The sequence below is a fragment of the Rissa tridactyla genome, chromosome 20 (genome assembly GCF_028500815.1).
Source record: "Rissa tridactyla isolate bRisTri1 chromosome 20, bRisTri1.patW.cur.20221130, whole genome shotgun sequence".
In the NCBI taxonomy this organism is placed as follows: Eukaryota; Metazoa; Chordata; class Aves; order Charadriiformes; family Laridae; genus Rissa; species Rissa tridactyla.
Window position 1 is genome coordinate 2,532,846 of NC_071485.1, and position 26,554 is coordinate 2,559,399.

The 26,554-nt window shown below is 46.6% G+C and overlaps 1 protein-coding gene across 22 annotated transcripts in view; it reads left to right on the forward strand.

Annotated features, from left to right (window-relative positions):
* Nucleotides 1-26,554, forward strand: part of AAK1 (AP2 associated kinase 1) — an 89,250-nt gene that overhangs the window by 51,287 nt on the left and 11,409 nt on the right. For 5 of the 22 annotated variants that reach the window (XM_054224859.1, XM_054224857.1, XM_054224856.1 and 2 more), the window contains exons 15-18: nucleotides 101-258; nucleotides 660-776; nucleotides 2,528-2,623; nucleotides 15,166-15,267. In XM_054224859.1, the coding sequence (XP_054080834.1) occupies nucleotides 101-258; nucleotides 660-776; nucleotides 2,528-2,623; nucleotides 15,166-15,267 (473 nt within the window). Of the gene's footprint in view, nucleotides 1-100; nucleotides 259-659; nucleotides 777-2,371; nucleotides 2,401-2,527; nucleotides 2,624-9,632; nucleotides 9,711-15,165; nucleotides 15,268-16,415; nucleotides 16,518-17,298; nucleotides 17,410-21,670; nucleotides 21,778-23,328; nucleotides 25,428-26,554 lie in introns of those variants that run through there. The other 17 variants (XM_054224863.1, XM_054224862.1, XM_054224861.1 and 14 more) reach the window with 14 other exon arrangements.

The window sequence follows — 26,554 nt, forward strand, 5'->3', positions numbered from 1 at the left end:
ATAATTATAATGCAGTAGCTTGGACCAGCTCTTAGTGCTGGCCAGAGGATTTCAGATGGGTTATTAATGACTCTTCTTTGGTTGGGGTGATCACATCCAGATCTGCTTCCACCACACCCTCGGGTTCCCCAAGGACCTCACAGCAGAATGTCTATAACCCGCCTGATGTCTCCACGTGGAATCCCTTTGACGACGATAACTTCTCCAAGCTGACAGCTGAGGAGCTGCTGAACAAGGACTTTGCAAAGCTAGGTGACGGTAGGTGCAAGGAGATGGTTTAATGCCAACCTGCTCTCAAAATGGAAAATGGCATGGAATGATGATGCTTTCGGTCAGATGCTGTTGGGGTGCTCCCATGTTATCATGGTCCTCTGTGCCTGTTAAGAGCCAAATCCCTCCAGTTTCCCTTCTTAGTCCCTGTCCCCTTCGCTGAGCAATTGCAATTAAACGAGCACGACCCTCAAAGGTACTAACTGCTTTTAAAGTGGCCTCGATTAGTTGGTTGTAGAAGCTACAGTTTAAACTCTGCTTCCTCTGCAAGTTATGATTTGCAGGAAGGGTCTTAAGTCACATGCTGAACTAGTGTCCTAAAAATCTAGGTAAGTAAGCAACCTTCAGAATGGAAGTTTTTCCCCCTAAATCTGTGTCTGGCGTTTCAGGGAAAGCTCCAGAAAAGATGAGCAGTTCCACAGAGAACTTGATTCCAGGTTTCCAGCCAGCTTCATCTGCAGCCCAGGCAGATGCATTCGGTGGCTCTTCCTTCACTGCTGGATCAGGTGAGTTCGTGAACGCATCTGAGAGGGCAATACCCTGGTCAGCACTGCAGAAAAATGGCAACTCCTTGTCGTAGCCTCTTTAAAAGGAAGGTAAAACTGATGTAAATTGAGTTGCCCCTTGGCACTGAGAACTGTAGGATAGGGTTGGCCCTTCAGTAAAAAAGGGAAGTACTCGTCACAGTTGGGTAGTAGAGACAGGAGGCGCTGTCTATAGGCAAAGGTGAGGCTTTTGGTGAGGGAAGAAACTAAATGAGCCCCTTAAGGTCACAAGAAAGCTTCTTAACATGTTGAAGTTCCATGAAGCTCCTAATTAGAAGTAAAATATGTAGCTTGCAATAAGGGAATTGGACTTAGAGACATTGGTCAGACATGCTGGAGGATATTCCTTGCCTGCAGTTGTTAGGCTGTATGAAGGAGGAGGGGAGCAAGGATAAGAATGTCTCCGCCGCTGAATGAGGAGAACAGCAGAGACAGGAGAGAGCAGGGAAAATCTCAGGGAAGAGCACAGTTTGGGTCATAACTGACATGTTAAATGGTGAAGGCAAGAAGTTTTGCCAGGAGTCCTTGGCTGGTCTAAGAAGCTTTTCTGCTGAGGCCTCTGCGTGTGTGATCTTGTCTGATGTCTCCTTTGGTGCTTGGCTACCAAGGTTTTGCCGTGAGCAGCCCCATCTATGCTGAAAAAACTCAGTGAGTGCTGCTGCTTGTCTCTAGTTCTTCAGCATCAGTTCTCACTGAACGCAGCAAAGACCTCCCAAGCGCAGTATCGGAAAACTGCTTCCAGGAGCCCTAAACGCAAGTGATCCTCTCCCCCATCTTATGCAGCCATTGTTACTGGGGACAAATGCGACCGTTTGATGTTTCCTCACTGAAGCACACCAACCCTTGGTGAGAGGAGAGAGACTGAAGAATCCTTTGTGGGGCAAGAAGTGACAAATCCATTTACGCTTATTTCTATTTATAAAAAGAGATTTAGAGGAGCTTATAACTGAGCTTGGTATTGTTGGCTCTTAGCTGAGAATTGAGGAGTTGGAGTCCATGATGCGAGAGTGCTCTAGGGGGTTTCTTTCTGAGTTTGTCCAGCTGTTCAGTGCCCTGTGAACAGTTGATGATGTTCCATCAGCCTTTGTGGAGTAATGTTGAGTAGCAGCAGCTCCAGATTCAGCTGTAATGTACTTTCTGCGAAGCCCAGAAGCATCTGCATGTTCTGGGCTTTCTAGAGACCGTAGCACGTTTGATTCTTTTTGTAGCTGTCTTTAAAATGTGCCCCTTGACTCTCCTGTCCCATGGTTTGGCAGAGGAAGGTTTCTTGGGAATTCAGCGCTGGCACTGGGCTGGGCATTTGTAGACCTTCTCTTTTTCTTTGCCCGTAGATATGAGCCTGCCTAAGCCTGTCTGATGCAGGATACCTTTTATTTCAAAGAGGCCCGACGTTGGGGCCGGCCCGCTGCGTGCCCTTTGTCGAGGCGTTTCACCTTTTGTGCCAGTGTAAAGTGAGACAATAGTACTTCCCTTTCGTGGAACATTTTGAGATCTGTGGGTTAAATTGTGTTGGAGAGCTACATGGTAATAGTTGTGGTTTTTCTCTTTTTCACTAGGAACACAAACTTAGTCCGAGTGTTTGTGTGTGTTCTGGTCAGGCCCTAGCTTGGACTCCGCAATATCGAGCTGTGCTCCTGCTGAGATTTCGCTCGATGCTTTCTGCTTTTCTCTCTGCTCCTTCTCACTCTGCCTTTTCTCTTCCTGGTTACCAGCTGAAAAAACAAAAGACATTCTGAGTCTGGACGCTAGCCCTCCTCTCCTGACTGTGCCTGATCCTTTCACTCCTCTCGCATTATCCGACACGCCAGGTAACCGGAACTGTGTTTGCGGAGGGGGGCAGATTCTTGTTTGTTTTGTACTCTTAATCTTCCAGTTCTAGTTCTAAGCACACCTGAAATGGTGCTGGGTGCTGACAAGCTCCGCTGAACTGAGCGGTAGCGATGATGTGCAGCGCTTTCTGCCATTGAATATCTGCTTGGTGGCAGGAGCAGTGCTGAGCGCAAGAGCGCTTCGTTTTCATGGCAGGCCCTGGGGTTATCGTATTGCTTCTAATGCCAACGATGTTGGTGTCTTTAAAGGTTCAGCGTTCAAAGCCAGAATAATCACTGGGTAATTACCTGTTCTGATGACCTAAGCCATTTTCAAATTGGTCTCCAACTTTGAAACTGTAGTTTTATTATTGTTAAAATATTTCTTTCCCCTAAGAGTCAGTGTTTCTTTGGCTTCCAGGGTCTATCGCAAATGCGTGCTCCACGTGAAGCACAAGTTAACGCGTAACCTTTTCTGATTTGGCAGAATTTCCTAGTGCAGTTGGTAGCTATTTCCATTTACTTTGCAGTACTACTTAAAAGTCTTTCCTGTGTGCGCATTTCTGACTGCAGCAGCCAACACTTTTTAGCACGAGATTATGTAAGTGCTTAGGAGCTTATTTGCAAATCGGTGGGATTTGGAATATGGTAATGATTTTGCCTTCAAGTTTCTCTAAGGCCTCTGGCAAATGTGTGTTACAAGTCTCTTCTTGTCAGATAGCCCCAGAGGACAAGTGCTTGTTACAGCTCTCGCCCTTGTCCTCAGCTCGAGTTGCGGATCACTGGTGGTTTGGTGGTGGAGGACCCAAGCTTCATAACGTTGTGCTTGTAAAGACAGCATCTCTCCATGGAACGCTAAGTGATTCAGGGAAAAAAAGTTATCTATTTTTTTTCCATAACTGAGTGGAACTTGCTTTCTTCTGGTTGATGCTCAAAGAGCACAAGAAATATGTTTTGGTTCAAAAGGGATTTTACTCTTAAATGCTGCAGTTCAAGAAAAGCAGAATTTACGGGCTTTCTCCCCTGTGTGAGCATGTGCCAGGACCTGACCTGCCCAGCTATAATTTGAAAAGAACCCACAGAAGGCAGATGGCTGCACGTTTTTCTTCCCCTCACAAAAGCTATTGGAAGGGTTGGTTTTCTTGACTTGAAGTCTGTCAGCCTGGACGACTATTTAGTTCTCTGCCAGTGTGCTCGAGGCGTACAGTTGCACACCAAGATGGTTGTTTCCCTTATTGCCCACTGCATTTTGATACAGCACAACCGTAAGAAGGATCTTGGTCTGCCTTGACTTAAGCAAGGCGTTTGACACGGTCTCCCACAGCATCCTCATAGGGAAGCTTAGGAAGAGTGGGCTAGATGGATGGACAGTACGGTGGATAGAGAACTGGTTGAAAGACAGAGCTCAGAGGGTCGTGATTAGGGGCACAGAGTCTAGTTCAAGTTCAGTGACAAGTGGTGTTCCCCAGGGGTCAGTACTGGGTCCAGTCTGCTTCAATATATTCATCAATGACCTGGATGAAGGGACAGAGTGCACCCTCAGCAGGTTTGCTGGTGACACAAAGCTGGGGGGGGTGGCTGACACCCCAGAAGGCTGTGCCACCGTCCAGAGAGACCTGGACAGGCTGGAGATCTGGGCGGAGAGAAACCTTATGGAATTCAACGAGGGCAAGTGTAGGGTGCTGCACCTCGGGAGGAATAACCCCCCGCACCAGGACAGGTTGGGGGTGACCTGCTGGAGAGCAGCTCTGTGGAGAGAGACCTGGGAGTCCTGGGGGACAACGGGATGACCATGAGCCAGCGATGGGCCCTGGTGGCCAAGAAGGCCAATGGCATCCTGGGGGGCATCCAGAAGAGCGTGGCCAGCAGGTGGAGGGAGGTCATCCTCCCCCTCTGCTCTGCCCTGCCCTGGGGAGGCCCCATCTGGAGCACTGGGTCCAGTTCTGGGCTCCCCGGTTCCAGAAGGACAGGGAACTGCTGGAGAGGGGACAGCAAAGGGCCACCAAGATGATGAGGGGACTGGAACATCGCTCCAATGAGGAAAGGCTGAGGGATTTGGGTCTCTTCAGTCTGGAAAAAAGACGACTGAGGGGGGATCTTATAAGCGCTTATAAATACTTCAAGGGGGGGTGTCAGGAGGACGGGGCCAAGCTCTTTTCAGTGGTGTCCAGAGACAGGACAAGGGGTAATGGGCACAAACTTGACCATGGGAAGTTCCATCTCAAGACGAGGAGGAACTTCTTTGCTGTGAGGGTGGCAGAGCCCTGGCCCAGGCTGCCCAGAGAGGTGGGGGAGTCTCCGTCTCTGGAGACATCCCAAACCCGCCTGGAGGCGTCCCTGTGCCACCTGCTCTGGGTGACCCTGCTCTGGCAGGGGGTTGGACTGGGTGATCTCCAGAGGTCCCTTCCCACCCTATGATTCTACGATCAGTCGCAGCCTTAGCTGTGGGAGATCTGAAATTCTTTATAGTACAGAAACCACTGTGGAGAAATTGCCTTTCAGCTCTGCCCTTGGGTGCAAATTATCGGAGCAGCAGTTGTCTGGACTTTTTGTGGTGCCAGGTTGCTCATCTCACAAATCTGGCCCTGACCGGTTGCATATCTTTGCAGGCAGGTGCTAAACCTTCTTTTCGCTAATCCCCCCGCCTGCGTGTGCCTGGTCCTGTTGAGTTCAGTAGATCCCCTTCCATGGGGGCAAAGGCGGGGGCAAGGGCGTGCAGGAGATGGGGCTTTGTTGTCTTTGCCGGAACCTGCAGGAAGCCATCTCTCATTTAGTGTTTTGTTGGGGTTTTTTTTACATAAAATTTTTCAAGGACCAGAGATACAGACTTGTCCTTAGCTTTGAAGACTGAGAGGGGTTGTTTGTGCTTCTCAATTCAACAGAAAAGATGAAAGTCCTGGATTTGGACTCAGCTTTTCAATCTGTCCGTCGGTCATGTGAACAGTCATCTTTGTTCTTCTGTGTCCGCAGAAACATCCCCACCGAGATCTTGGACGTGAGGGATGTGCCAACTCGCATGTGAAAGGCATTTTTTTAGGTGTGCCCCTTGGGTCAGTAGCGCTGGGATTGACTTTAGTCTCTTAGCGTATCAGCGTCTCCAGTTGCGCGTGTCCAAGCTGCTGTGGTTTTGTGCAGAAGCAGCTGAATTTCTTTGAATGGTTGCTAAATACTTGCTTTCTGCTTGGAATATTTTTATTTCTGGGAAAACCTCGATGGTGAATCTCATTGCTCTGAAAAGATTTTGTCTGTCTTTTTATAGACTAGGAGCATGCGTAGCCCTTTCCGGAGTAAAAGCGTGAGCCTTAACCTCTTGGTTACAAGAGCAGTGTTGTTCGGGAAGGCTTTCAGTACAGGCATAAGCGAGGCTTTGATTTGGTATTTTCCCTGTTTGTTGTACAGAGCCAGTTTTGTCAGCGCTCTGAACCTGAGGCAGCTGAGGGTCTGGCCGGGAGCTCAGCTGCTTTTTTTGCTTAAGCCACAAACTCGCTCCTTGTGCTGGCACCTGAGGGCGCAGGCGCCATCGCTTGAGTGTTGGCCAGAGACCTCCTTGGGCTTTCCCACCTTTCCCCCGCATGCTTAGAAGGACAGACGAGCCTTTCTGTCACAGGTTCCTGAGAAACAAATAAATGATGCTTAACGCGTGACAAACAGCAGCAGGGTACCTCCCCAGACAGCGGAAATCCGTTCAAATGGAGGATCGCGCTGCCGTGGAGCTACAGCCAACGGATGTGGCTCGAAGTCGGACTGCTCGCTCGTAGGTTTACATCATGCTTTTGGTTCTGTGCAGTCAGTTAAATGTGAACGGCGAAGGCAAACCTTGGGCAGCAAGTTCTAGCAGACTACCCTGTTGCCGTGGATCGTGGTGTTGGAGATGCTCAATATCTTAGAGGAGGTTGTTTTTTCATTTACTGTGGGTAACAAGCTTCTCGGTATGTGCTTCTAGAGAATAGGAAAGGTAGCACGCTATAGATGGCGGAAGTACCATCTCTGGACAATAATCAAGTGGAAGTAGAATGATGTTCAGTATATTCCTCCTTCTCCAACGTGTAATGTCTGCAATTCTTAATGGAATTGTAACTAGTAAGAGGAGCTGGCAAGAGGGATGTAAAGAATATGGCAAAACATCTGTTAAAATAAGGGAGAATTAAATATTCATGCTGAAAACATTTTTTTCCTTGTGCATGTGTAGGAAAGTAAGCCAAGTTCTTCTTAATAAGCTTATTGCAGGCTTCACTGCTGATTAATCATGATGGAGTGTTTGATCAGAATAGTAATTTTTCTGCTACGTGTGGCTACTTAATGTCTATCGGCATGAATTTAGCTCATACAAGCATGGGAGGCTAAATTTTGCTCAGGGTATTCTGGAGACCTGAAATTACACTGAGTTCTGGAGCTTCAAGGCAGATTCTTCCCTTTGTCATTGAGGCGTCGCTCCATGAATAGTCCCAAGTGTAGAGGTTTTATGCCCGTTACGTACAGTAGGTTTTGTTTCTTTTGACTTCATTTCTCTTGGCATGAATGGACTTGGGACTCAATCCTGAAAACCTGCTTTGTGGAAGTATTTAATTAGAAGTTTGACCCAGAGCATGTGAATACTTCTGCTTTTGCCCATGTCCCTTATTAATCGCTGAAGTTGAAATGCTGAAGTGCTGTCTTGACATAGTTACCTGCGCTCTCCAGACACCCAGGAAAGGTTTTCGATATATTCTCTTTTCTCTAGGCACATCTGCTCAGACAAACAAGTTTTTGAGTAAGTGAAGGGTGGACCCAGTGAAATGCCCTCTGAGATGCTGCCAAAAATATTCCTTTCCAGTTGCTTGAGGGCTGGTTTGTTTGAGGTGGGAGCAAGAAGTTTCCTCCTTGCTCTAGTTCCAGATAAATGTTCGTCTCCCAGGTACCCTGGGCTATTGGCAGTCCTGCCATGTTCTTTCCTCCCTGCAGAAGAGGAGAGAGATGAGGTGGTGGGTGCGGGTCCTTGGCAGCAGAGCAAGCAAGGAGAAGTTGTTGAGCAGCAGCGCTGAGGTGTGAGGGCCGAGAAGGAGAAGCTCCGCTCCTCCCTGTCGCTGCATGGAGGGCGGACTCCCCCAGGCTGTGGATTGCACCGCGCTGATTCACGTGCGGGCTGCGTCCGTGCGTGTGTAGGGTGGTGGTGCTGGTGGCCTCTCTGCATCAGTACTGAGTACAATGCTGTCTCTGCGCAACGAGTCAATCATTTTTTATTTTTTTTTTTTACCCCATTTCAAAAGCGAGGGGATCGCTCTTTGCGAATTTACACAACCATTTACTCCCTGCGATAATTCAGCGTCTTAGCTGCAGCTGAGACACAAACGTGTCTTTAGTGTAGGTATCTGTTTGAAGAACAGCAACGCCAGGCAGCCTCTGTGACATCGTCTTGGCCATGACAGAAAGTGAGAGAAGAGAAATTCCATGGCTGGCACAGCTAAGTAAACGTGCAGACGTAGCTGGGGAAGGAAACGCAGGCCAAGGCAGGATGCCTGTGCCATGTGGGCACGCACTGGATTCTCATTTTTGATGAAAAGGCAAATGGCATTGCTTATTCAAGAGTCATTGTCACGTTGGAGTTCTCCAAAGCTTTTAAATAGCACTTTAAGGACTATTTTTGCCTTTTTGTTTCCTTCAAATACCGACGGACCTATGTGTTTTTACATTAGCATGAGAGGATGCTTATCAGGGCTAAGGAAGTAGATATCATGCAGTGCAATTTCAAAACAAAATGCATCCACGCCCTTGGCCTGTTCCTTGAGATAGCTATAAAAAAAAAATGTGTGGCCCTGGTAACCACTCCCGCTCAAAACATAGCTGGCTTCAAAAATAGGAATTTCGAGCAAAACTGGGTTTTTTCTCGTTGTGTTCTGGTGCGTGGCCTTCAGGAACTGGGTGTCCAAGCTTTCTCTGCAGGGCGCTAAAGCAGCGGTGGGAGCCGGAGGTGAGTTTTAGGCTATTGCAGCATTTTGAAGAACTGGAAATGGGAAGGAATCGTGACGCGTTGAGATCAGACTGCTGAAGCTGGCCGTTTCTAGCAGTTGGAAACACGAGCTGGGACTTGAATCATTGACATCCCTGTCAAAACACACAAGTTCAGCTGCTTTAACAGGGCCGCTATGGCAAATGTAGGAGGGCGCTCTCACTTTTTGGCACAAAATGCTTAATGAAATGTTTTTAATCGGCATAATTCTCTCCACCCCAGGCCCTTAAATTCTGAGAAGATAATGTATGCCCACCTGTGTCAGGGTGTTTATAACAACTGTAACAGGGGAACCGTATTTCTAATAAGAACTAATTTTACTACCAAGATGACACATCGAGACACAGCAGCTGCAGACACGCACAAACGCATACTGGTGTGTACTAATGATTTGAGTTTACATCTTGAGTTGGGAAAATGCAGAAGGGGAACTACTCACCTGTAACTTGATGAATTAATCGCCGTAGTATTAACTGAGAGCCACAGTGTGGTGTTTTGATGATTTGGAGCAACAAAGCCATTGGACCACTGGAATCCCAGTTAAATGAGAGTAAATAGTACCTAGCGTTGTTGCCATCTGGGTTTTGAATTTGATCCGAAGGGGTATTATTTGACAAATATTTGAGATCTTGAAAGTTAAACTCAAATTGTTTGATTTTGATCTCTTAAGGAGCCACTGTTAAATGTCCTACTGTTCCCCACGGTGTTAACAGTGTCATGTGCGGGTGTATTTAAAGCATGCCCATTGCTATCTTTTTTTCTTCTCTTTGCGCTGTGTAAGAAACACTTCCATTTGACAGAAACTCCGTTAGGAAAACGGAAGTCCAGTGCCTTCCCTTGATTAGCCAAAAGTCCTCTGTTGCTGAATAATGCGCAGGGCTTCCTTTAAATCTTTAAAATTGATTGATTAATAGGCAGAAATCTTCCTGAGTGACTAATCTATACCTTCCTTGGTAATTTGCCCTCCCACTCGCAGCATACTTGACTTGGCAGGATTTTTACAACCTTGTCTTTCTTTCTCAGTTGACATCCGAAGAAAAGAACTCTGCTGTGTGCTCTATTGAATTGTCTTTCTTTTTGCTATTCCTCCGCAGTACATGAGTGAGTAACGTTCTTACTCTGTGCGGTGCCTGGCTGGTGGACTTCTTTGGCTTTGAGATGTTGCACCTTGATTGTTCAGCGTGTTACCAACCTGTGACAGATTTTTGCCCTCTGTTCCTTTTTTAACTCGCGAGTTTCTCGGGAATCTTTTTATTCTTTCTAATAGCCTGCTCCAACTAAAACCCCATTTGCCTCCCTTCTCTCTTGATTTATATTTTCATAATCCAAGTCCTTCTTAAAATGCTTTCTGCATATACTTTGTCGCTTAACCAGTGTATCGTATCACCAAGTACAAGTGCAGCATGCCAACTTGTCGTCTGCGGCAGGGGGGGTGCTGCAGACGCAAAGTCTGTGCAAATTGACTAATCGTAAACCTCAAAAATCAGATTTGTGCATGTGTTAGAAAAGAAGGGATCTGAAGAAAAAGGTCAATATTTTCTCATTGGATTGTCCAAAGCTGTGCTCCTCAACCTGCGCATGATTGATCTTGCTTTCTTGTCCTAGGATATAAATCCATAGTTAATTCTGTTGATGGTAAATGCCATTGCTTCCTTCTTATGTTGGTGCAAAGGCTCTCGCTTTCCTTCCCAGAGGAAGGGATTTGTTTTTTCCGTCTCTGAAGCTGCCAACATCTGCCATTTGGGGATGCCTCTGAGAGCTGTTAGCTGTGGGCTCCTGCTTTGCTTTTTCTGCAACATGTTTTGCTCACTCTGATAGGAAACAATCAATAATTTCTTACTGCAAGGAACTGGGATCTTTGGGAAGAATGTGAAACGTTTGCCTAAAGGCTGCACTATGTGGCTGGGCTTTAGCTCTGGAAAGGGTTGATCGGGCACTTTTTAATCCCCCCTACATGCTTTTAAGCTTAGACACCTTCTTAAGGCTTGCTGACGGATCTCGCTTACTCAGCCAGCATCCTCACTAGCTGATGCAAAGCCCTGGCAAACTTGCTGCTATCCTGTCAGGACTGAAGACCCAACAGAAGACGAAGTATCGTTGATCAGATCACTGAGCCTGAATCAAACGTGCCTTCCCTCTGACCTGGGAAGCATCTGGCAGATTTTCCGTAGGCTGTCTGGGGAAGAGGATGCCTCCAAGAGGCAGCCTTGTGTGGGAGCACAGTTACCGATTAAAGCACACATTTCCTAGCTGGAGTTTGATAAGAGCCCTTCAGGAGTTGTATGATGTAAAATGTCTTTGTATTGGGTTACATTTCCTTAACCTTGTTTATCCTTGGGCTTGTTCATATGTCTACATATGAATAATCTGGATATGTCTATTGGATTTCAGGCAGAAGGACCTCTGATGCTTAAAAATCCTGAATTTAACTGCATGGTGATTGATACGGAACGTGTTTTGTCTTGTCACGCTCCACTTCGAGCTCTATATGTGCACAAAATCAGTTGTAAAGGGCCGTGAAACCGCAGCGTAGAAGAAGCTTCTGTTTGTTTATTTCTTGTTCCGTTGCTGTTTGCTGCATAACTGATCATCTTTGCCATCATGACCACTTCTAAAATGCGGCTTGTGATTGCGTGCCCACGTGCCTGGAGAGTCAAAAGAAACTGGGACTGTAGTGGCAAAACACCTCTCTTGGTTTCCCTCCAGTAGAGGAATCTTTGCGAAGGGGATGGCAGATGGGAGAGGGGGTTGTAGAGAAGGCCCTACCCAAGGCTGGAGCCTTCATCTCTTTCTGCAAACGGCAGATCCATCCTGTGTGCTGTTGGCTTTGTTAGTGGAGTCCGTTCTGCAATGGATGCTCACTTCGTATACGTGTGACTTGGAGCTGTTGTGTTTGTACAGGTGACAGAAACGGGGCTAGTTATCCCAGTTTCTCCTCTCCTTGCACTGCTGTATTTCTTACTCATTCAAATCAGTTACCGCTGCTGGCTTCTCACCGTCTCAGCCGTGACTTCGCTTGCAGGTGAAGCAGCTTTTCTCTCGGAAATTCAAGTGAAACTTCTGCTAGAGAATTCCCTTGGTAGCAGGACCCAAAATGCAGTTCAGTATCATGAGAGAGACTGGTTTTTCTTTCGAGGTCTGCATGTAGTTAAACTGCAGCTGCCTAATATTCACGCAGAGGGAAACGGCCTAGTGTGTAGAAGGTGCCCTCCTTCAGTTGCTGCTTTGATCATTGGAGCTGTGGATTCAGAAAAGCTTCCTTTAGCACACGCGTGTTTTTAATAAGCGTGTTGTGCTAAAGAGACCAAACCTAACTCTCGTAGAGAAGGTGTTCCTGCTAATACAGAACCATAGATTTCACTGGGCCTTCACTAATTTTCCCTTTGCCTCCTAGTTGGACGTGAAGTTCCCACCACTCGAATGGCCTGCTGTTCCTTTATCTCATTCCTACGGGTTAGTTCAAGATGCAACACACAACAGAAACAAGGGAAACGCTCTGCTAGGCCTCAAAATGGACTGAGGCATCTGATTTTTGTCACTTTTGGTATCTCCTTTCCCCTTCATCCTGACACCTTCTTGTTTTTGTTGAACTTCTTAGCCTCACTCAAAAGGGATAAAGTTCCTTTTAGTCCTGCCCGAAGAGATGCAGTGGCTGCCTGGAACAGCATTGGCAGATCAGCACCAATAACGAAGGAAACAAGAAAGGAGATCTCGTGAGACAAGTAACAAAATGAGACAAAGAACCATTCATGGTCTAAAGCTTTGCATAAAACCAGCTGAGCCCAGGGGGCGGGAGGGAAAACTGACATGTAGAGAGAACACCACCGTGGTTTTTTTTTCTCAGAACTTCTGCGTCTTTAAAAAGTGTGGCTGAGCTCACTAGGCGACTTCCTAGTACCTGACCAAGAGGCAGATTCACTGTGTTAAACGGCGAATCTGCAGTAATGGAAAAGGAGGAAACTGTTTGGAAAGGTAAGGTTGAAGGAGGCAGACTTCAAGGAACAAGACACTTGGAAATGGGATCGTAAAAGGAATGATTACTGGAGATATGGGTGTGAAGATAAAGGTTGATGCAAGTGCCTTGAGAAGAGCTGGGCGTTGGCAGGCAGACCTTCTGTAGGAATCTGCTTTGAAAGGGGTATCTTAGGCCTGAATCGGTAAAATGGGAATACGTTCACGACATACATACACGTCACTTCACAGTTTACAAACTTAATCTCAAAGTAGGAGCCAAACCCAATCTGAAACTGCCCAACTCTGAGACAATCCATAATTTCTCCCACAGTTGTGTCCTGTGCCTTGCTATCCTGGATTAATTGATTTAAAACGCTGGTTTTAGTCAGCTGTACTCTGGGTGGATACCTGTTACCTCACCGCTTCCCTTCCGGGGAAAAGGAATTGAGCATGTTCCCTGTTGTCTTGTCCCCTAGTTCCTCTCCTGTGTTGTGTTATGTTTTCCCAACATGTTTCCAATCAGTTCCGTCCTTCTCAGCCTACTTCTGATAGCACTAACACTTCTTGTTGTTGCCAAGTCCCTGCTCCCGGCCCCTCTGTTCACCCAAGGAAAAAGGCCGCCTTTGTGCAGCTGAGAAGCCCAGGATGGTACCTCTGCAGTCGGGGTACATTTGATCTGTCAAATCCAACGTTTAAAACTGAGTATTCCTCATAGAGGTGGGAAGATTTCAAGTACGTTCAAGGCTGCTGTTCCCATCAGTTGACCTTCAGGCCTTTAACCATAGACCAGCAGCCTCATGGGTTGCTTTTTAGGTTTCTTTCCCCTCCCGGTTGCTTTAGTGTGTTGGCTTGTGAAGTTTTTCATGGGAAGTAGAATTTGTCCTGCTTTGAATAAGTAGTTCCAAAGCCGCTAGGCTATTTTATTATTTAGAAGGGCAATAAAAAAGATCGATATTATTGCCTTGTACGTAACAGTACAACTTAAGCTTTTCTTTGGCTTTCTCAGCGTGGTGAGTCTTTTATACAGCCGTATTCCAGAGCCTGTGCTTTTGTGCAGTTGTGGGCATATTTTCTTTGGATAATAAATAATAACACCAGCTTTTGAACTCAAAACATAAAATGTAGATGTACATATTTTGTAAAGGTATGACTGTGGCAGGGGCACAGCTCATTTCAATGTTAGATTGTAAATGCAGTCGTTTCAACAAGTCGAAATGGCCAGATTTGTGCTGCAAATTTTATCAGTGCTGTTCTACTGAAGGTGATTACTTCTGGCAAATCCTGAAAATGGTCTTTATCATCTTGTTCTGTGAAGAAACCCTGGTGAAGGCTAAATAATTAAGCTCATTATTGAAAACCTGGTTAGTATGGTTGCAAAATCACTCATCCGCCAGATTAATAATTGAGATTAACTTTTTGCCCAGGCTATCTAAATTTCTTTGTGTGAAGGATAATGGGAACCACAGGAGTCGTACTGCTGGGAATGACATGTCTGATTTGAAACCTGATAGTTGAAATAATTAATTGGTAACTAGACAGCTGTTTAACCCAAGGGCAAGTTCAGATGTCTGGCACTGTAGCGCCGCAGTGATTTCTGGTTTTGCCCAAGCTCTTAAGGGCTGTAAGTATTCCATTCTCAAGCGAATTAATAGGTGTTATATACCTAGCTCTAGCCTCTTGGGCTTCTGATATTCCCTTCCTGTTATACAAAGACAAAGACCTCCCTGGCATAGGAAGGTGAGAGGGGAAAAATTGCAGGTTCCCTTCTCCTCCCTTCTCCTCCCTTCTCCTCCCTTCTCCTCCCTTCTCCTCCCTTCTCCTCCCTTCTCCTCCCTTCTCCTCCCTTCTCCTCCCTTCTCCTCCCTTCTCCTCCCTTCTCCTCCCTTCTCCTCCCTTCTCCTCCCTTCTCCTCCCTTCTCCTCCCTTCTCCTCCCTTCTCCTCCCTTCTCCTCCCTTCTCCTCCCTTCTCCTCCCTTCTCCTCCCTTCTCCTCCCTTCTCCTCCCTTCTCCTCCCTTCTCCTCCCTTCTCCTCCCTTCTCCTCCCTTCTCCTCCCTTCTCCTCCCTTCTCCTCCCTTCTCCTCCCTTCTCCTCCCTTCTCCTCCCTTCTCCTCCCTTCTCCTCCCTTCTCCTCCCTTCTCCTCCCTTCTCCTCCCTTCTCCTCCCTTCTCCTCCCTTCTCCTCCCTTCTCCTCCCTTCTCCTCCCTTCTCCTCCCTTCTCCTCCCTTCTCCTCCCTTCTCCTCCCTTCTCCTCCCCCCAATTTGATTTTCATTGGGTCAAGTTAAGCTTTTGTGCTTTGGGTAGGAGTGAAAGAACTCCGTGCTGTTTTACAGTGGCTCCTTAGGGAGAGCAGCACACAGTGGGTGAGGATGTTCTCAGTTGTCTTAGATGACCATGGGCCGCTGGTGAATAGCTGCCCTCTAATACTTCTAAGGGATATCAGTTATTTGCACACAAAATTGCACAGATGCTCTTCTGAGGCTGACACACTGAACCGAGCACCTGATTAATGTTGTCTTTTCTTGGGTTTTTTTGTGTGTGTTGTTTTTTTTTTTTTCTTTTTTCTCTGTTGCCTGCCTTCCTCCTTTTCCTGCTTAACCCAGAAAAACTGATTGAGGGACTCAAATCTCCTGAGACTGCGCTTCTGCTCCCTGATATCCTGCCTCTCGCTGACCCCTTCGGTAGCACGTCAGACGCTGTGAATGGTAAAAATAAACTCAGGGCGCCTCCTCCCTCTGTCTTTCATGGCATGTCCTGTCCCGCATGATAACTCTGCGTGTTTACCCCCACCGGGCTCTCGAAACAGCCGCTGATGGCGGTGAAACGCAATGTGATAAGAAGTTATGGATTACGCTGAGACAGATCTGCTTTTTTCCCGTGAGACTAGCATGTGAACAGTAAAGACCGGGTATTCGCATTGAAAATATATACTTAAAGCTTTGGCATAATAACATGGCATGGTTGTGCCTTGTGTGTTCTTCTGGTCTTGGTAGAAAAAAGTTAATTGTTGACTGAAGGAGAAGATGCAAAAAAAAAAAAATGCATGTTCATTAATCTCTCTCAGGTTGACCAATTGGGCCATTTCTGGTACTAGCGTTTGAGCGCGTCCTTATTCTTTAGTTTGGCTTCTTGGTGATTACCGTGAGGAAGAGACCCAGAGAGGCGTTGTACCTGGCTGTGACAGTTATCTTCCATGTCTCTCCCCCTCCCTTTTATGGTTTCTATAAAAACGAATCCTGTCCAGCCTTTGTAAACATCTCCTTTTATATCCCCATAACGGACATCAACATTAGACGACACTGAGGGCTGGTGTTTTCAATAAGATGTTGCCACTGCGCACGCAAAATGAAAAAAAATGTCCCAAGTCTTGGCTTTTTACAAGCTTAATTGGGAATATGCAAAGGGCTCCACAGTAGGTATTTTAATGATTTGCTACTTCTAATGCAAGAGGACTTCTTAAAGGTCAGTGTTTTCCTTCTGCTGGAAAAGGATCTTGCAAACGCTTGTAGCTGTTTGCCCAGCCCCAGGCGTTCTGCTTAGCTGCAGGCCCTGCTCCGTTAACCTCCCGTTCCAGCCCCTGCGTCTTTCCAATTGGCCTTGCACAAATTAAAATGCATAAATAAATAACACAGAAAAACTCAAACCCAACAAATGCTTAATGTGTTACAGTCTTCCCTTGTTATTAAATTAACGTTGGTCTAACGTTGGCTCCTGTATTTGCCAGCGTAGCTGACGCGTATTAAAGGGTCACTAGAGGATTCAGACAACTGCCGCCTTAGTTCCTGCTTGTGCTGTGTCTTGCAAACTAACCTCTGGCTTCTTCTCTGCTCTGGTGTTTTGCGCGTTTGGAAAGGAAAACCCGATGTAGCTGTTGAGAGTCTCATACCGGGCCTCGAGGCTCCGTTGCCCCAACGCCTTGTGTCACAGACTGAGTCGGTTGCCTCCAACAGAACAGGTTGGTGAGGCAGGAGGGGTGTTGGGTGGGGGGGGGAAATGCATCGTACCGGTGCGGGCTGTGTAAATCAGAAAGCGCTGTCTGCTTGAACGTAAGCATCTCCGCTGCTTTTCCCGCCAGTGTAAACTAGGCTTGCGTGTCTTGTAAGCGGATGCTGCATGGTTCCCTGAAAGTCGAGGATGCTCGTCTCCTTGTGAGGAACGGTCTGGCATTCCTTCAGCCCGCCGTTACAGACCTGTAGGTGCCAGAGCATTGCTCCGATGAAGGGCTTTTGAAATCTGGAGCAGTCTCTGGTTTTCGTCTGTTCCATCGGGTAGTAAGCAGTGCGTGTCCCTTCTTAATGTGCAGGCCTTGGTCTGGCCGCTGCTGCAGCAGATGGACTCCACCTCTCCTCAGAGGTCGCTTGCGAAACAGGCAGCGTGCTTTGTTTTGCCAGAGAGTCCCCGCAACTCTTTCCCTCTCTATGCTCCCTTTCACTCCCCCTACTTTAACCTGTCTCTTATGTGGGATTTTGCTGTTGCACGCTCAGCTTTAGGGGGTAGTTAGCCCCAGAGAATGTGTTATATGTTGCTAAAGGTGTTGGGAATCCCTCTACCCTCACTGCAGAGCAGTAAGGAATGGTTTTCCAGCACAAAAAATGGTATCTTTTGTGCTGGCTTTGCATCAAAGCTCTGTTTGTACACTAAGCAGCCAGGAACAGGAATGTGAGAATATGAACTTAACGGTGTTTGTGTCCTGTTTAATGCTACCGTGCGGCCTCTGGATGCTAACCTGGATTCAGACTCTCTCACTGGGGAAGACTCTCTGCTTGACTGTTCTCTGCTTTCTAACCCTGCCGCTGACCTCTTGGATGAGTTCGCTCCCGTAGCTTTCGCAGCTCAACCTCACAAAGGTAAACTGGCCCTCTGTCTCTAACACCCGATCAGTCCTGGGACGCGGTCTTTAGCTATCATGAAGCGAAGCTGATGCTGGTTTACACAAACAGATGCTCTGACCTGTGTTCTGGTGGTGGGTTGTTTTTTTTTCTTCCCTCCTTTTTCCTCCAAGCCATTGTTCTGTTTTCTTCCCAAGCTGGTGAAACTCGGAATGCGTGCTGAAGTACTAAGGGGAAAAAGTATTCATCTTGACTGTAAAGACAGAAGGTTTGACAGGACTGGTGGCATATTCCATGAGATGGGGATACGGGAGAAGGGCTACAGTAGGCTTAAAGGGCAGGCTTTTGTAGGCAGCCCTTCTCGAGGCTTGTAAGTGAATGCACGCTGGCTTTGCTTTTTGCACATGGGATTTAAGACCTAGTTTTACGCTGCGTTATTAATTCTGGAAGAGGGGGCTGATAATCATCTATACTGGTGTCACAAGCTTTTGAAACGAGAGGAGTTTTTCGGGTTTGTTTTGTTTTTGTTTTTTTTTTTTTTGGTTTGCTAGAGTTAGCGTCCGAGGCACAGGACTGAGCTCCTTCAGATCTAGAAAATGTTTTCCTTTTCAGTGGTTATCAGGATTCGGTGGTTTCAGTGGTTCTTGGGTCAAACTGCAGTGTCGCAGCAAATAGGAATGAAAGTGTAAGTGCACTATCCAACTGCGAAAAGGAACAGTTTCAGAATAACAGAAAAAAAGGCAGAGCTGAAGAGGAGAAGCAGACAGCGTGCGGCCATACCGCCGAGCTGCACGTCAGCCCTCGCAGTACGGCGGTATTTGAGCTTGAATGGAATTGTGGAAACACCGCGCAGTCATCAGAGTTCTGTTCTCTTTCCACTAACAAGCAAGAGCGGAGGACCCTGGGAGGCTGGGTCCTAACTCAGATGGTGCTTTATTTTTCTATTTTTTTTATTTATTCCCCCCCCCCCCCCCCCCCCCTCAGAGCATCCAGCTGAAATCTGGGCCCTCTCCATGCCGCGTGGCTGGAGCGGTGGCACTGGAGTAGTTTGAAGAGCTATCAGCTGGAGTGCGACTCGCACGTGAGTTTTCCCCGCTCTGTTCTTGCGCGTCCCAGTTAGGAGCTAAAGCAGTTGTGAGCAGTTCACGTCTCCGTGGGGGACAATGCCGAATGTTAGGGGACGGCTCTCACGTCAGCCAAGCTTATGGATGTTGGGTAGTACACATACACCTGGGGGGCGAGAGGGAAGACCCGGGAGTTCTGTGCTATTTATTGCCTTGGAGAGAGGCCCAGAGCACAAATGCCAACTACTGGGTGCCCCTGGATGGTGGGTTTTGGTTAGCTCATTTGGTAAGTATCCCTATAGCGACAGAAAACGATCTGTCCTCGGAGGAATCGCTGTACAAACAGTCTGTAATCAATTTTTACACTTGATGGCACTTCAGAACGAGTTTGTGTTTTTCATGGAGCTTTTGGGTTTAAACAAGCAGTTGTTCTAATTGCTCATTGCTATAATACATTTCCATGCCACTTTATTTTGAGGAAATGGCTGGAAATGTCTGTCGAGCAGTTATTACTCCATGTCTGGAATGTAGCAAAGCCAAAACGTTGTTGGTGTGACTTAATGAGGAAATGAATTAGCAGGCTCCTCCATGGCTTCTCCCAGGCTGCCCCGCTGTTCCCTTTGGGATGAGGAAGGCTCACGTTTGATGAGGAAAATGAGACTTCGGTTAGTGGGGCAGGGGGGCCAAATTATTAAAATCTTCCGAAATTCATTTGTGCCTTCTTTTCAAACTCGGCTTTTACGGCTCTGGCTGTGGTCGTTAACCGTACATCCGGCTCGATCTTTTCTTTTTGTTTGCTTTGTTTAGCCAGTCCTGGCTTTGGTGACGTAAAGCATCCACGGGGCAGATGGTGTCCATGGGTATAATCAGCCTGTGGAGCTGCAAGTTCCCAGTGGGGCCAGGGGGACGTGGAGAAGCAGACACGGCCTGGGCAGGGACTGATGCTCCAGCCACGCCGTAGCAGCCTTTCTGTTGTCCTTTACTAAGCTGTTTTCTGGCCTCTGCCTTTTTGCTCAGCCTTCAGGATTTCTTAATTTGCATTTGCTGAATACAGCCCCAAGCCGCACGTATGCGCGAGGGGAGAATTTTGCTGCTCACGGTGGGTATGTAGTCACCGAGGCGAGCTCAAACACTTTTTATAGCGGTTTCGGCCGGATTGGCCGATCAGAACGACAGATGGGCCCCCCCCACTCCTCAGAGAGGAGAGGAAGAGAGAAGGAGATTTATGAGTTTAGAAAAAGAACTAAAGTACTTTAATAAATAAGAAAATAGTAAATAATAATAGAATAATAAAAATAAAAAAGTATACAAAATATACAAAACCGTACCCAGCTCCCAGGATGACGATCGCGTCACCAGCGGACACAGGGAAAGTCCCAGACTGGAGTCAGCGACGGACAGGAGCTGAATTCCGGAACTAGAGTCAGGAATGCTCGGATCGGGATCAAAGGCAGACGAACAGGGTCCTCCTCAGACGTCGGCCATTGAAGAAAGAGCGAGCCAGAGCCCCCTTTGATCCCTCAGCTTTTGCACTGAGCGTGAGGCAGATGGGATGGAATACCCAGTTTTGGGTCCGCTGTCCCGTCGGCTCCTCCCTGCAGGTGGGACCCCTCTGCGCTTCTCCGCTTCCGACCCTCCAACGGGGCAAGCGGCGCAGTTAGCCGGCCTTGGTTGTTAGAGCGATAAGTCTAAGCAAGAGCCTCTGCGCACACCGTTCCTTGGTACGATCAGGTCTCACCCCTCTGAGAGCGAACGGTTTCTGAACAACGTGCTGCTGATTTCAGACTTCAGTCAGGTGGAAGGGGCCCAGCTAAAAAGTAAAATTACAAATCAGAAAATTGCTTCTGTTTTACCTCAAACCAGGACACCTTTGAAGGAGTTTTGCCCAAACAGGGACACTCGCCAGCCTTTCTCGCTCCTTAGGAAAGACAGTCTGTAACTGGGCAGTGCTCCCTCAGCAGCTGCTTGTACAGCAAACAGAGCTACGAGCAGCTGCGTGTATAAATGGAGGGAAGCGGAGATAGCACGCGTGCGAAGGCTTCCAGGTAGGTTGAGAAGAGCCACAAATAAATAACTCCAGAGACGGAGCGATAACAAGATGAGACTTTCGGTTAAGCTGTAAACGTCTTTGTGTTTTCGACACTTTACATGCTAGTCTTCTATAAAACTTGTGGGGGTTTTTCGGGGTCTGATCCTCTAGAGGACAGCGTATTTCCACAAGTGGTTTCTTGCGTCATCTCACACAAAACCGCTTCGCATGTCTGTCAGCTCTAGGTAAAGAGCTATTATTCATGATAGGAGTCACAGGAACGTTCCTGTTCCTTGGAAACCATCGACTCGTACATGTCCTTGCTGGGCTTTCAGAAATATTTCACGTAGTAATTGAGGGCCTTGTTTTGGAAGGTATTTTAGGTGTCTAAAGTAACAAATAACGTGAAAGTCCCTAAAGGTATGTAATTGCCTGATAAGGCAGATAAAAGTCTCATCTACTGTGGAGGCTGTTGGAAGTGCCTCCCCCCAGGTGTCTAACTGCAGTTGACGTGGTTTGAAATCGATGGAATTATGTGCCAGAGCTGCTCTGGGGGCCTTTAACAAACAAACAAAAAAATCTCTCTCGGTATCTAGTTACATCTTCAGGCATTTAAACTCCTTGGAAATCTGACTTCATATTGCACTACTTGTTTTATCGCTCTAGGTGAAAGCTCAGGGGTTTTGTTTTGTCTCACGTACATGACTGGAATTTCTTCCGTGTTATTTTTTCCCAGCCCTTTTCTTCTCCCTGTGCGCGGGAGCCGGTAACCGGAGAGCCAGACTGCGCTCCCAAACCGTACTAATATCTGACAGCCGCGGGGTGATGACAGAGGACACCTTCTGTCCTTGGGAACTTAAGCCCCAGGCTTTTAGCGCAGTTTTGAACTATGCCAATGGTTAAGCCTTCATATTGGCCGAATTTTATTCTGGTTCTCACGACGTGGCTTGCTTTTTGGTTTGTTTCTACGCGCCCCCTCCACTTCTGTATTTAATTGGCTCTCTTACTTCTTACCTTCTTTACCAAACACTTACCGACTTTATTTCACCTTTTAAATGAAACTCCTGCTTCTAAACCCTGTCTCTGAAGACGTAAAGATATTCTAACACTTTTTTAGCAATTCTAACCAGCCTTCTCTGCTATCTTTGCTTCTTTTCCCTTTTGCTGTTTCTCCTTTACGCTGCAGAAGATACTAACCTGATATCAGGCTTTGATGCTCCTGAGGGCTCTGAAAAAGTGACGGAAGATGAGTTTGACCCCATTCCAGTGTTGATATCCAAAAATTCACAAGGTAAGCCAGGATTCGGGAGTGAAAAATGCAAGGAAAAAAGGAGAAGTTCTGGGGCAGTGGTGCTGCAGCACGTGTGAAGTGTCAAATTGTAAACCGTAGGATACGGTCATTGGAGTATTCAGTGAGCTTAGTCTGCCTCTGACTTACGCTGGCCTTGACATTTCTCTAAATGCTCTTTGTGAGAAGATTGCGTGTCCAAAAAGATAAGAGACATGCAAGCCTCTTTAGGTCCCACGCAGTAATTTCTACCAGTCTGCCAGGCAGGCCACAAATTCCTGTAGCTGAAGCGCGACGGAGAGTTGCCTCCTCTGACATTCTTATTTACTGTTCAAGCCAATGGAAGGAGGTCCTTTGACTTGGCATGAGGTGCAAGAAGGGGAGATGATGATGATCCTCTATAACTCTGAAACTCGGGCTGAAAGTGAGGGGTGTTTTTTCCCCTTCCGACTCGTGTCTTTCAAAGGCGCTTGTGGGAACTAAGCATGAGAAGTTTGGTAGATGGTACCCACCTCCTTCGAAGAACTCGGAGCAGTCAGAACCCTTAGGACAGAGCCTGGAAAGTTTCTCCTTTTACAGTATTCCCGTAACCTAGTTCACATTAATGTGGGATCTCTGCAAACGGTTTCAGTCTTATGCAGGGTCAAGTCTAAGAAGCAGCACTGGTTCCTTAACAGCAGTAACAGCGCTGCGTTCCGTAACCCTTGTAGGGAGAAAAATAGGCAGCGTGTCGTAGTCTGGTCAGTCAAATAGGTGTTCTCCCTGCAGTCAGGCCGTTGAAAAGTTTTTATTACAACTTTTAATATGCGAGCATAGGTTTAAAAACCTACTCCAGGGCTCACTTTTTTGTTGTTTTTTTTTTGTTTTGTTTTTTTTTTTTTTTTTTTTAGTTTGGTAGAATTTTTTTCAACTTCCCTAACTCCCGTTTTTGTTTACAGCAGGAGCGTCCTGTACGCCTGCTCTGCATCTAATGCTAGCTTTCAAAGACTGACGCCCGTTAGAAAAAGTTGTCAGATGTCAGAAACTCTACCCCTGCTCAAAGTCAGAAAGTCGGGCCAAGACAGGCTACCTCGAGTAAAGAGGAGCATCTTCCCTTCAGTATCAAAGCACCAGTTGTAGAAAGCCACCTGATAACTCAAGGAGAGCTGAGCGATCTGGCAACTCAAAGATGCTCTTAAAACAGCAACTCATTTTCAAGATTTAAAACTCTGAACAGCCCGTTCTGTAGTAGGCTGTGGGAGTTCTTGTAATTGCTTTATAGATCCTTTAGGAAGGATGCAATTCTGCAGCTTGGATGTGAAACTTGGGAAAAAGAACTGGTCGGGAGAGATTTGCGGGCTGCTGCGGTGTTTGTCTCTGCAAGCTGGGGTGGCGGGAGGGGGGAAGAGCGAGCCGGGGAATGTTGTTGCTATTGTGCTGCAAGTTAACGAGAGAGCTCGAGCAAATTTCCTGTTTTGCTTCGACTTTTTTCTTTCTTGCTTGCTCTTGAACATCTGAAACTGTCGTGTGTGTGTGTGTCCTATTCAATACTGAATTCCTATCTCTCGCACTTTCAGGTGGGCATTCTAGAAACAACAGTGGAAGCTCTGAGTCCAGTCTTCCCAACATAGCCAGGTCTTTACTGCTGGTGGATCAGCTCATAGACCTGTAGCAGTGACACAGTAGCAGACGCAGTTTCTGTAACGTACCTAATACTCTGTTTTCATTTCCAGAAGAGTTACCTTCAGTTGTGGTTCTTTTGGGCTTCTTTTTTTTTTTTTTCTTTCTTTTTCCTTAATTAAAAGAAAAACTAATCTGCCACCGGGAGACTAGTCACCCACCCTTCTCCCTGTCTTCCCATGCCCTGGGAAAGATTCCCTCTTGGTTCTCCAGGTAGTCCTCTCTAAAGCTGGTAAAAAAAAAAAACAACCCATTGTGGTTCCTTCTGCACCTGTCTTTGCTAGCCCACGTCTAAAGGGAGCACCGTCCTTAGCCGCCCCGCTGAGATGTACACGTAGCGCCATGGAAAGCCTAACTGTAAATGAATTAATAATCGTAGCTGATGTATGATCCCTGCGTACAACAGACTCCTTTCTCCTTAGAGTAGTGCGTGAACAACTGTGTTTCAATCTTTGCATTTGTGTTTTTGGGTTTGGTTTTTCTTTTGTTCCTGTTTTCTGACGAATGGGCAGGAGGAAGGGGACAGGTGAAATCGGTAGGGACCTCCCTCTCCTGCGGAATCCAGGTTTTAGGGGAGCTGATGTTTCTAAATTGCCAGGATAATGCTTCAGAGGAGGAGAAAGCACCGCGTTCCTCTGAAGTAGTCTTGCCTAGTACCGCTGGCGATGGTGCAGATGAAGAGAGTTTTCCGGACTGCCCCCAGCTAATGGTTTGCTGTTTAACAATCCTGCTTGTGAATGAACTGCGCTTCCTTGGGGAAGGGGGGGGGGGGAAAAAAAGAAAAAAAAAAAAAGAAAAAAAACCAAACCAGATTGTTAAAGCTGCAAAAGTGACCCGAAGTGAAATATAACAAGGTTTTGAACCAAATACATACGAATACGGCTGTGACTAGCATTTTGTTGACCTTTTTTTGGATGAAAAGGGCATTGTGGCAGCAGCAGATGTATTTTCTGTGGCTTCTTTTCTGTGTTTGACTGGAAAAAAGAAAAGCCCCCCCCAACCTACTGTAAATTGTGTATGAAACAAATTGTCCTCCGGTTGTTTTGTCTATTTTTAATCATGGTTTTAGTCAAGCATCTGGTATCTGTTCTGGGTTCCCCGTTTTCCCTTGTAACTGCATATAGTGCAAACCAGTTAAGTATGGAACCATTTGTTTCAGTAGACAAAGATTACCGTGGACTTTGTTCCGCTCCTCGGTCTTTGCGGAACAAGCATGCACTTGGTTCAGATGGTTTGAAGTAAGTGCCGCTACAACGTGATGGGTTTTGCCTTTTCTTTTTCCCTTCACATGCTTAGTTTGTCAACTAGCTGGATACACTAAACTTGTTTTCATTGGCTTACGGCCACGGAGTCCGGAATTTCTACCTTGTGTTTGAAAGCTCTTTCTGAACAGAAGGACTCTTCCTCGGTAGTGGAATAATTAATAGCTTACCGCTAACCTTGTGTATGTGTATGTAGCCGTATTAGTAAAAGTGCAGTTTCCCCCGTGTGAAAGTACGAACGACTGAACCGTGTATGTACTGACCTCTTGCTAAGAAGGAAAGAAATCAAAGTCCGTGACTACTCCTTTCCTATCTCCAGTCTCTCCGCTATTCCCCCGCCCCGACACTTAGTTTAACAAATTCTGTACATAGAACTACCATTGATTGTGTCTGCTCTACGTTACTCTTCTTTTAAAACCTACACTTAATAATAAAAGTATTGCTTAAGTGTGTTGTATCATTACATGTGTATACTGCACTTTCCAAGAGAAGCTTTACATGAGAACTATGGAAATGACCTTAGTAAAATTGTGGATAGAACTTTATTATTTTTTTGTTTTATATTCCTAAAGCACAGGCAAGCTGGACTGGAAAACATGAAGACACTATAGATAGAAAGTTATTGTATAGTCAGATACTGAGATTATATGAAAAGAGAATGGATTTTAAAAAGTAACCATCTACTGTATATTAGAAACAAAGATTTCTGTGAATTAAAGTACTTTTAAAGAATGTTTAAGATTTTAAATCTAATGACACTTGTTCAAGGGTTCTGGAAAAAATTATAAATGCGCTGGGTTGTTAATAATGCTATTAAATAAGCGGATGTGAATGTTTATTTTATTGCTTTTTCAAGGAGCTATTCATGGATCCGGGTGGGAAATACGATACGCCGGAAGCATACGTTTTTAGAGATGCCCGTTATCTAGACCTCCTTCATCAGAAAATATTTGCCGCTTATTTGCAGAATGAATGGAAAAGGCGAGAGAGATGAAATGAGTGGATATTTGGGATTGATTGTAAGCTCTCCGAAAAACGTGAATGTTCTAAAGGCATTAGGTTAGTGTTGGTGTGCTGCTCAAAAATGGAGTAGTTTGTGTGGAAGCTGCTGCCGTGAAGGAACAAACTGAACTTTCACCCAAGGTGTTTGGTGCCCGACATTCACACAGTGGTGTAAGAGTGTGCGTTTCTTACAGCCGTGGCTGGAGCCTTGTTTGAAGCCACGGGAGATGGTTCTGTCCTCTTTTAAGGGTCGGGGGGTCAGGTGCTGTTAAGTAACAGACTACAAACCTACGGTCAGCAAAATCACGGCGGAGGGGTTCTCCCTCTGCCCAGCGTGTGCTGTTTGTTCACGTCGGGGTGACAGAGGAGCCGTTCTGCCCTAACAGGCTGGAGCTCGCAGTAGTGTTCTTGGCATTAACTATTTTGATGTATCCTCCCAATGAGGATACTACACGCGCAACCCCGGTACACAAAGCAATTTCCTTTCGAGTCAAGTTTGTGCTTTGGGTGCAAGAATAAACTCTGGGTTTTGGGGTGGCGAGGTGTTAAAAGGAATAGTGGGAACTTCAATGTTGGCCCTTGTTTCCTCTGAGGGATGTTGGGTTTTGAACTGCCCCTACCTTTGGAAATCTCCCCAGTTCATCTTTTAACTGGAGGAGCGCAAGTGTCGCACTCACAATTCGGAGATGGGTGGGTTTGTGTTGTTTCTGACTGTATCCACTGTGCCGAGAGCATCTGTCCCAAAACCAGAAGGTGCAGCTTCCTGAATTCGAGTTGTCCAAGTCTTCACGGGGTTCCTTGGGCCTTGGCCAAGTATGAAGGACTGGGCCAGGGTTGCGGGCGCTGTGCAGCCTGCCGG